The 10760-nt window shown below is 52.5% G+C and overlaps 1 protein-coding gene and 1 pseudogene across 2 annotated transcripts; one reads left to right on the plus strand and one right to left on the minus strand.

The window, feature by feature from the left end:
* Nucleotides 1-3678: 3678 nt before the first annotated feature.
* Nucleotides 3679-4641, plus strand: LOC309447981 (olfactory receptor 14A16-like; the record flags this gene model as incomplete). Its single annotated transcript, XM_082069128.1, has 1 exon — nt 3679-4641. The coding sequence occupies one exon, from the start codon at nt 3679-3681 to the stop codon at nt 4639-4641; it is 963 nt and encodes a 320-aa protein (XP_081925254.1).
* A 5003-nt stretch (nt 4642-9644) lies between these two features.
* On the minus strand, nt 9645-10579 carry LOC309447982 (olfactory receptor 14A16-like; annotated as a pseudogene). Its single transcript has one exon. The product of its transcript is annotated as an olfactory receptor 14A16-like (transcript).
* Between the last annotated feature and the right edge of the window lie 181 nt (nt 10580-10760).

Raw genomic sequence — 10760 nt, forward strand, 5'->3', positions numbered from 1 at the left:
TGAAATCCTGCTCTTGGCCTTGTTCTCATCTCCCAGGAGCCTCAGCTCCACTTTCCCATCCCTGACTGTGCCATCCTGACCAACTCTTTCTGGTTTGTAAGTGTGAAGTCCCACAGGGCACCTCACCCCACTGACTCCTCAGTCACCCGTGTCAGGAAGATGTTGTCAATGAGCTCCAAACCCTCCTGGATGGCTGGTTCCTTGCAGATATTGGGATATCTCAGGTCTGCCACGAGGACACGGCCCTGGAAACATGAGGCTTCTTTCATTTGTCTGAAGGAGGCCTCATCTCACTCCTCTTCCTCATCAGTGAGTCTGTAGCTGATGTCCAGTCACCACAACACTGCCCATGTTGTTCTGCCCTCTCATGCTGACTCCTCAACGTTCAGCTGACATTGTCTGTCTCCAGGCAGAGCTCCACGCATTCCTGCTGCTCTACCATATGAACAGAACCTCTCTCTTTGACTCCTGACCTCTGGCATTATGAGCACCAGGTGCACAAGACTCCACAGTTTCTGCAGGAGATTGGACTAGATGATCTTTTGAGGTCCCTTCTAATCCCAAACATACTGTGTGATACTGTGAGATGGTATTTATAGTGTCCTATAACTCCTCATGCTGTGATGTTGGGAGATATAGCCCCATCAGGATAAACAATCTGCAGGCAAACTTTAACAGCTGAGCAAATGGAGATTCAGTCCAGGGAGAGTCCAGACCTTGAGAAAATCTGAGATTTACCCAACAGAAAACTCTTAATTTGTAGAAGGAGAAATGGGCAGTGATGTCAGGGGGGACAATAACCCATACGATCAGGACAGAGCAGGACCTGACACGCTGAGCAGTGACCCTGAGGAGAAGAGCCTGGGCACTACAAGGTCCCCACACCAGCCCGTGGTGCACGCTCACCATGAACAAGGCAGCTGCACATGGGGCTGCGTAAGGAGGAGCGTGGGGACCCAGACACCTGCAGTTCTCATCCCATTCGGTTCAGCACTGGTGTGACCCACACACACGGGTGTGTGCCAGTGTGCGGCTTCCCAGTTTGGAGCAGCAGGGAGGAACTGGAGAGTGCAGGGCTGTGCCAAGGCAGGTTCAGCACCTTGTGCACATGGTGTGGGGTGCTGAGGGACCTGGGCTGCTTTGGCCCAGCAGTGCTGGGGAGGCTGCAGCAGTGCAGGAGTAGCCTGAGAGTGCTTGAAGGGCGGTTTCAGAGATGGTGGAGGTTTCTGCATAGTGGGAAAGAGCATGAGAAAGAAATATTGGCCCAAAGTGCAGCTGGGGAGGTCCAGGCTGGACATGAGCAGAAAGGAATGTGATGGAAGGGCAGTGCTGTGGTGGAGCAGGTCAGCAGAGGGAGTCTGCATCAGCCCAAGGCTTTGTGCTTCAAGGAACAGCCTGGGAGGATGGAGAGAGCTCAGCAAAGGAAGGAAGATGCTCAGACAGGAGCAAGGTGGGGCAGCAGGGGGGATGTCTCCAGCCTGCAGGGACAGAGGTGCAGGGGATGCCACAGCACAGGACAGGCTGTCGTGGAGATGATCACGGGATGGAAAGAGGCTGAAGCCCCACCAGACATGAGCTCCTTCTCCCCTTGGCTGTGGCTGTTGTCTGCACCTCTGATGCCTGTGAGGAGACACCTTGTCCTTGCAGCACAGGGCCTCATGGCTCCTTGTCCCCAGCCAGGAACCTGGGAGGTGTGGGACCATAGTCCTGCCCTTGGCCTTGCACAGCCCCACATCACACTGTCCCAGGAAGGGCCCTGGGCAACGTCGGAGGGACAGGATCTGATTTACCAGGGCTGGGGGTCAGGGCTTGGCCTTTTGGTTAAAGAAACACAATCAGGTTTCCTCAGCATCACAGACATCTTTACTTTGCTTTTCCTGACCTCCAGTTTTCTTCTCTAACCGAACCTGGATATTGTTTCTCAGTAGGTTCCCTCAGTGGGACCCATTAACATTACAAGAAACTTTGGAGTTTGATTCTGACTTTGACTTCTTGAGAGGTTTCATCAACTTCCTCCAGGGTCTGAGGTCCATGGACTCAGCCCCAAACCCACCAGAGGGGTCATTAAAGCGCCTTGTGCTGCTCCTGTGCTGCTGAGCTGGGCTGGGCTCCTGGGACACAGGGAGCTCATGGCAGCGGCAGCGCTGCAGAGAGACAGCTCTGCCCAGGAGCAGCTCCTCTGCACACGCAGCAGGGCTGAGGGCTCTGCCTGGGGATCTCAGGAGACGAGCAAGGCAGAGAGAGATTAAAGGTGGTCAGAACTGGGAGGATGCTGAGAGCTCACTGGAGGAGAAACCTTTGCAGCCCTTGCCATGGTAAGTCTCTGGTGCAGGGCAGTGCAGCTGTAGCTCCTGGAGGCACCTCCTGAAACTGGCACAGGCACAGCTGGTGGGATCTGTAAGGACAGGGCTCTTGTCAGGCCATGTTGAACAGCTGTGAAGCCGGGTGAGCACCCAGGGGTGCCCAGGGCTGTCCTGCAGAGCAGGGTCCCTGCACCCCAGGGCTGTGCCGGGCAGGGACTCTGCCGCCTGCCAGGGTCAGCGCTCAGCCTGCCCGGGAGATCCCATGGCAGCAGCTGTGGGGGGAAGGAGCGACCCCCGGCAGGGCAGGCAGGGAGCTTGTGGGGTTGAAGGGGGTTGTGTGGGTCAGGGCTGCTCAGAGCTCCAGATCCCCCCACAGACATGGCAGAGGGGCCTTCTTAACAATGACATTGATACAGCAACAGCTGCAAGGGAAGGAGTCTGTGCTTTCAGTTTTCCACCCTTGGTTGGCTGGGTGTGCAGTGAGAGATGGGGATTTATTTCTCTCTTTGGAGCAGACACTGAGAGCCCAGTTCTCATTAGGACTTGTCTGAGCTGCTCCTGAGCCCCTGCACACACAGAGCTGCCCCTGGGCAGTGCCAGGAGGTGTGAGCAGGACAGAGCTGAGCACACAGCGGGTGGGACAGGGTCTGTGACACTGACAGGGAGCAGACCAGGGACAGACACACAGCTGCAGGCAGGACAGACATGGGCAGGGAGAGGGAGATGGACCAGAAATGCTGGGGAGGGGATTCAGGACCCCCCTGCCATCCCCTGCAGTGCAGACACATTTCCCAGTGCAACCCCTGGTCTCCTCCCCTCCCCAGCAGACCCTCTGCCCCAAAGCCATGGGGTCCAGGTCACGAGTCTCCACCTCAGCAGCTGGACCTCCAGGTGAAGGGTTCCTGCAACGTGGTACACAAAAAAGGTGCTAAAAGTACTTGCTCTACAGTGTCATTATGTGAGTGGCAGCAGCACAGCCGGGTCAGGAGAAGGTTCCACAGCATGCCCGTCTGCCTTTCTGTCCTTGCTTTATTTTGTGGTAGCACTGCAGTGTCCTTCCCTGTTTCTCCACCTGTCCCTGGTGCTCTTGCTCCCTGGGGTTGGGGTGCGAGTGTCGGTCACTATTTGTTCTGACATTAACTCAAGGGGTCTTGCCACGGAGCAGTGTTCATGGAAACCAGATGCCCAAGCTGTCTTTTAAGCTGTGATGAACAGATTTTTGTCACTTGGTAGAAAGAGAGAATGCGCAGAAACATCCCTCCATCAGGGAGGGGGTATTCCATGAGAAACAACATGATATTTTCCCCAGAGAAGTCTCCCCTAACTTGTCACTGTCTTTCCTCCTTGCACAGGTCCTCATGCCCACAGGCAGCCAATGTCCAACAGCAGCTCCATCACCCAGTTTCTCCTCCTGCCGTTCGCAGACACACGGGAGCTGCAGCTCTTGCACTTCTGGCTCTTCCTGGGCATCTACCTGGCTGCCCTCCTGGGCAACGGCCTCATCATCACCACCATAGCCTGGGACCAGCACCTCCACACCCCCATGTACTTCTTCCTGCTCAACCTCGCCCTCCTCGACCTGGGTTGCATCTCCACCATTGTCCCCAAGTCCATGGCCAATTCCCTGTGGAACACCAGGGCCATCTCATACTTGGGATGTGCTGCACAGCTCTTTCTGTTTGTCTTATTGACCTCAGCAGAGTATTGTCTCCTCACCGTCATGTCGTACGACCGCTACGTTGCCATCTGCAAACCCCTGCACTACGGGACCCTCCTGGGCAGCAGAGCTTGTGTCCACATGGCAGCAGCTGCCTGGGCCACTGGGTTTCTCAATGCTCTGCTGCACACGGCCAATACATTTTCACTGCCCCTGTGCAAGGGCAATGCCCTGGGCCAGTTCTTCTGTGAAATCCCCCAGATTCTCAGGCTCTCCTGCCCAGATGCCTACCTCAGAGAATCTAGGCTTATTGTTGTGGGTGTCTGTTTCTTCTTTTTTTGTTTTATGTTCATTGTGGTGTCCTATGTGCAGATCTTGAGGGCCGTGCTGAGGATCCCCTCTGAGCAGGGACGGCACAAAGCCTTTTCCACCTGCCTCCCTCACCTGGCCGTGGTCTCTCTGTTTTTGACCACTGCCATTTTTTCCCATGTGAAGCCCCCCTCCATTTCTTCCCCATCCATAAACGTGGTGGTGTCTGTTCTGTACTCAGTGGTGCCTCCAGCAGTGAATCCCCTCATCTACAGCATGAGGAACCAGGAGCTCAAGGGTGCCCTGAGGAAACTCATGGCTGGATTCTTTTCAAAGGCATTAAACTTCCCATCTTCTGCGTATCACTCATGACATAACTGATGACAGGTCCAGTCTGTCTTTTTTATATTTTATAGTTGTATATGAATGTTTGGAGTTGGGGGAAGGTTTGTTTGATTTTGCTTTTTTAACTCTGATGATATTGCCCATAAAGAAATGTTATTATTCATCCCACTTTAAATCTCTGTACACCTTTATAGTTCGAGTCATAGACCTTGTAAATGAGAAGTCATGCTCTCTGTGTATTTAAACAAAATAAATGACTCTGCAGTGAACTGTTTGTCTGAGATCTTTCCACCTTTGTGAAGCTCAATACGAGGTGTCTGTGTGCGAAGATGGAAGAAACAGTTACAGCAGAGGAGCTCTGACAGGCAGCACCGGCCTTGTTCTTTCCAGAGTCCTTCTCTTTGTACTTCCGCACCCTCCTTCTCAGCCCTTGTGTTGGTGCAAGGCCTGAGTGCCTCCAAGGCTTGGTCACTGTCTTGCTGTGTGTCAGTCCTGTGACCAGGAGAGGCAATGGGCACTGCGGTGACAGAGCTGGCCTCACAACAGCATCCCTCAGATACCAAAAACAGACTGAAGAATCTGCTCAAGAAGGGAGATCCTGTCCCTCACGTGTGGCTCAGGGCTCTTCCTGGGGCTGTGGGGAGTGCGATGCCCAGTGCAGGACAATGGTGTGACACTCCCTGGGGGTGCAAGGAGGCAATGGGGTGCCATGGCCATGACAGCCATGTGTCTCCTCTTAGGCCTCGCTGTCAGGGACATCAGCCATAGCCAAGGGGAAAAAGACCTTGGCTCTTTCAGGGACATCCAGCCTTGCCAGCGCCCTTGGCCATGTCCACCACAGTCCATCCTGCACTGTCCCAGGCCTGTGGCTGTTTCCCCACAGGCTGCAGACACCCCATGCGCTTCCCCACCTTGTTCTCACCCCAGTGTGTCCCCACCTGTGCTGCTGTCTCTCCATCCTCACCAGCTGTTCCTTGAAACACAAAGCCGTGGCTGATCTGGACTCCTCTGAATAACCACAGCACTGCGCTCAAAGTGACATTACTTTATCCACTCTGGACCTCCAGAGCTGCAGTTTCTGATGGTTTTCCTTTCTCATGCTGTTTCCCTCTACCAAAAAAAAAATTTTAGAAATTGCCATCATCTTGGAAAGTGATTTTCAAGATTTCTGAAGCTACTACTACCCTTTCTTGTCATGGTTTTACCACAACCACAAACCAAGACCATGAGAGCTGCTCCATCCTGCTCCCAGTCCCAAGGTGGGAGAAGGGAGAGAACTGAATGGGAAGGGAGAAACTTGTGGGTTTAGAAAATAAAATAATAAGAGAATAAAAATAATAAAAATAATACACTACTGCTACTAATAAACTAAAATACACATGAACTAAAATGTATTATACTCAGTGCCATCCCCCACAGAACTCCAGTTGTGCTGAGCAGGCAGCCCAAAAGAAGAGAGCACCCTGGTCCTGAACAGCTGATCCAGTCAAGAGAAAGTACAAGTGCAAAAGGCAGAGAGGCCCAAGGGCCAACTGAAAAACCGCAAAACTTCGTAAAACTGAACTAACACTGAACTCCCAATAGAATGGAACTTCCGAACAGAGCTAAGCAAAGCAGCCGGAAAACCAAAATTAACGGGCTGGAAAAGGCATCTCCAGCTTTATACCGAGCATGATGCTAATGGTAGAGAATAGTTGTTGATTGACCTGGATGTCAATCCAGGTGCTGTCCTGTCTGTGTCCCCTCCTACCAATTTGCACCTTCAGCTGCACTCCAGAGAAGTCCTTGGTTTCACTGACAATAGTCCAGGTAAATTAAATAGAAATAGATAAATTAAATTAAGAAAATACACTCAGTGCTATCCGCCGTGTAACTCCAGTCACACGGAGCAGCCAGTCCTGCAGAAGGGAGCACCTTGGTCCTGAACAGCCCATCCCAGCGAGAGAGAGCAAAAGGGCAACAGGCAGAAAGGCCCAAAGGCCAACGGCAAAATGGCAGAACAGCAAAAGGCCGAACTGACATCGAACTCCTGACAGAATGAAACTTCTGAATGGAACCGACCGAACCAGCTGGAAAACCCAAAGTAACGGATGTAACAAGCCCCAAAAGTGGCTCCAGCTTTAGACTGAGCATGGCGCTAATCATAGGGAATATTTCATTGATCAGCCTGCATGTCAATCCAGGTGCTGTCCTGTCTGTGTCCCCTCCTGCCAATCTGCATCCACAGCTGGATGGCCAAAGAAGTCCTTGGTTTCCCTGACAACAGCCAAGATATCAGTGAGTTCTGACGTTCCTTTCATACCAAATGGCAAACACTGTAAAGCTGCTAAAAGACGAAATGAACTCTATCCCAGGGAAGAAACAGCGTTATCTCATTATTCTCATAGAAATCTGAACAAAAGACTGTACTGGCTGTGAAGGAGAGAGGTTCAAAATGCATGAAGAAAATTAACCCAGTTTCAGTAAAACCAGCACATTTCCTCAGCCTCCCCTTCACCAGGCTAAAGAAGTTTGGGTCTCTCAACATCTCCACACATGACCCAGACTTTCTCTGGCCACACGACAGCTCCTCCCGTTCCTCCAGAATGGGGAACCTCACACTGGGACACACGGCTCCAGATGTGACCACACCAGTGCTGAGTCACGATGGGCAATAACTGCCCTTGTCTGGGTGGCCACACTCCTCCCAGTGCAGCCCAATGTGCTCAGGGGCATGTTCCTGTTTAGCACCACTGAGAACTGGCTGAACATCCAGGCTCAGAGGGTTGTGACCAGTGGCACAAAGCCCAGCAGGAGGTACCATGAGGAGCACTGAAGGACACCATATCCCACCCAACATCTCCTCCCACAGGTGTCTCTTGGGTCCTGGAACCACCTCAGTGACAATGGGGAGAGCACTGCCTGTATGGGTGGAGGAGATGGGGTTTGGAATGAGGGTCCTGGGGCAGTTTCTCCTGGTTGTTCACGCAGCAGCAAGCTGGGCTGGATATTTGGAGAGAGGAACTCTTCCTAAGGGCCTCCAATGGGCTTGGGGATGATCTAGATGCATTCAGGACCTTTACGTCCTTGTGTAAAAATATGTGGTGCCCAGAACTGCACACAGAACTCAAGGTGAGGCTGCACTAATGCTGAATACAGCAGCATGGTCACCTCTTTTGACCACATGGCCATGCTGTGTTTGATGCACCCCAGAATGCCGTTTACCATCTTGACTGCTGGGGGACAGTGTTGGCTCCTATTGACCCTGTGGCACCATCACGCCAGATCCCTGTCTGCAGGGCTGCTCTCCAGTCACTCTCTCCCAATCTACACTTGCACTCAGTGTTACTCTATCCCAGGTGAACAATCCAACTCTTGGACTTGTTCAATTTCATGCCAAGTGCTGGGTCCTGCACTTGGGTCACAACAAACCCAGGCAGCACTACGGGCTCAGGGAAGAGTGGCTGGAAATCTGCCCAATGGAAAAGGCCCTGGGGGCGTTGATGGACAGTGACTGAACATGAGCCAGCGTGTGCCCAGGTGGCCAAGAAGGCCACCAGCATCCCCGCGTGCATCAGGAATAGTGTGGCCAGCAGGACCAGGCAAGTGATCATCCCTCTGTTCTTGGCACTGGTGAGGATGCACCTCAAATCCTGTGTTCAGTTTTGGGCCCCTCACTACAAGAAAGACCTTGGGGTGCTGGAGTGAGTTCAGAGAAGGGCAACAAAGCTGCTGAGGGGTCTGGAGAACAAGTCAGATGGGGAGCAGTGGAGGTAACTGGGGCTGTTCAGCCTGGAGAACAGGAGGCTGAGGGGAGACCTTATTGCTGTCTACAGCTACCTGAAAGGAGGTTGGAACATGGAGGGTGTTGTTCTGCTCTCCCATGTAGCAAGTGGTAGAAGGAGAGGAAGTGGCCTCAAGTTGCACCTGGGAATATTCAGTTTGGATATTAGGAAAAATTTCTTCATGGAAGAGTTTGTGAGGCATTGGAACAGGCTGCTCAAGGAGTGGTTGAGTGACCATCCCTGAAGGTGTTTAAAAGACATATAGATGAGGTTCTTAGGGGCATGGTTTAGTGCCAGAGTTGGGTTAATAATTGGACTCAATGATCTTGAGAGTCTCTCCCAACTTAAATTATTCTATGATCTCTTTGGGATGAGAAACGTGATGGGGCAGCTCACCCAGATGGAGAACTGGGATGGATGGATGGACAGATGGGTGGATTTGTAGATGGATTGGGACAGAGATAAGGATCAGCCTATCAGCCTAAGGGCTGGGGCAAGCCATGGCATGATGGAAGCAAGGCCAGTCCCCCTTTGTCCCCTGCTCTTGTTTCCAAGAGAGCCTTTACACCCATTGCTGGTAGCCCTCCTGTGCCAGCCCCTCTCACCAGCACACGACTCCTGGCCAGGAGCTCTTCATGCTGCTCCTGCTGCCGCAGTGACAGCGCAGCCTGCCCTGAGCTGGGGAATGCAGAAATAGGGTTCTGTGGGTCATTCATTCTCCTGTTGAAGCACAGAGCACAGGGAGCTGTGGTGCCTGGAAACCACAGCGAGACAGCCCAAGGCAGATCACTGAAGGTCCTTCACCATCTCCAGGAACACTGGGCCCCCACAGATGGACACTCAAACCAGCACCATGACGTAACATGGTGCCCCATGTCCTCCCCTGAGCCATGAAAAACACAAGCACAGCAGCATGGCCTTGTGGGGGAAATTTATTCAGGCTGACCACAGTTTTGGAAGAAGAGCCCAAGCTCCAAATACTGAGACTGAGGAAATCCCCTTTTGTGGGGTGTTTTAAAAAGATCCCCAAGTTCAGAAATACAGTGATTTCAAAATGGGTCCACACCTGTATTACAGAGATGTGACACAGGACACCAGCTGTACCAGGGCCCAGAAACAGGTAGACAGACCTCTGAGTCACTGCTCTGGAGAAGTGCAGTGGGGGAAAAAATGCCTTGACAAACATGGTTATCACAGATGAAATGTGCAATGCAGAGGAGGTTCCTGAGATGAACTGGAAATCACTTCTGAAGAGACACAGGTAACTTATTGCTGCTGACAGAAAAATGATTGAATCAGCTTCTTCAGTGCCACTTTCAGTTCCTGGTTCCTCATGCTGTAGATGAGGGGGTTCACTGCTGGAGGCACCACTGAGTACAGAACAGACACCACAAGGTCCAACCATGGGGAGGAGATGGAGGGGGGCTTCAGGTAGGCAACCATGCCAGTGCTGATGAACAGGGAGACCACGGCCAGGTGAGGGAGGCAGGTGGAAAAGGCTTTGTGCCGTCCCTGCTCAGAGGGGATCCTCAGCACGGCCCTGAAGATCTGCACATAGGACACCACGATGAACACAAAACATCCCTCAAAAAAAGAAGCACTAAACATGATAATCCCAAGTTCCCTGAAGTATGAGTGTGAGCAGGAGAGCTTGAGGATCTGGGGGATTTCACAGAAGAACTGGCCCAGGGCATTGCCCTTGCACAGGGGCAGTGAAAATGTATTGGCCGTGTGCAGCAGAGCATGGAGAAACCCAGTGGCCCAGGCAGCTGCTGCCATGTGGACACAAGCTCTGCTGCCCAGGAGGGTCCCGTAGTGCAGGGGTTTGCAGATGGCAATGTAGCGGTCATAGGACATGATGGTGAGGAGATAAAACTCTGCTGTGATCACAAGAGAAACAAAAAGAGCTGTGTCGCACATCCCAAGTATGAGATGGCCCTGGAATGCCAGAGGGAACTGGCCATGGATTTGGGGACAATGATGGAGATGGAGCCCAGGTCGAGGAGGGCGAGGTTGAGCAGGAAGAAGTACATGGGGGTGTGCAGGTGCTGGTCCCAGGCTATGGTGGTGATGATGAGGCCATTGCCCAGGAGGGCAGCCAGGTAGATGCCCAGGAAGAGCCAGAAGTGCAAGAGCTGCAGCTCCCGTGTGTCTGTGAACGGCAGGAGGAGGAACTGGGTGATGGAGCTGCTGTTGGACATTTGCTGCCTGTGGGCATGAGGTCCTGTGCAAGGAGGAAAGGACAGTGACAAGTTAGGGGAGATTTCTCTGGGGAAAATATCATGTTGTTTCTCATGGAAAACCCCCTCCCTGATGGAGGGATGTTTCAGCTCATTCTCTCTTTCTACCAAGTGAGCAAAACTGTTCATCACAGTTTAAAAT

This window comes from Streptopelia decaocto, assembly GCF_964273445.1.
Source record: "Streptopelia decaocto genome assembly, chromosome: 19".
Classification (NCBI taxonomy): Eukaryota; Metazoa; Chordata; class Aves; order Columbiformes; family Columbidae; genus Streptopelia; species Streptopelia decaocto.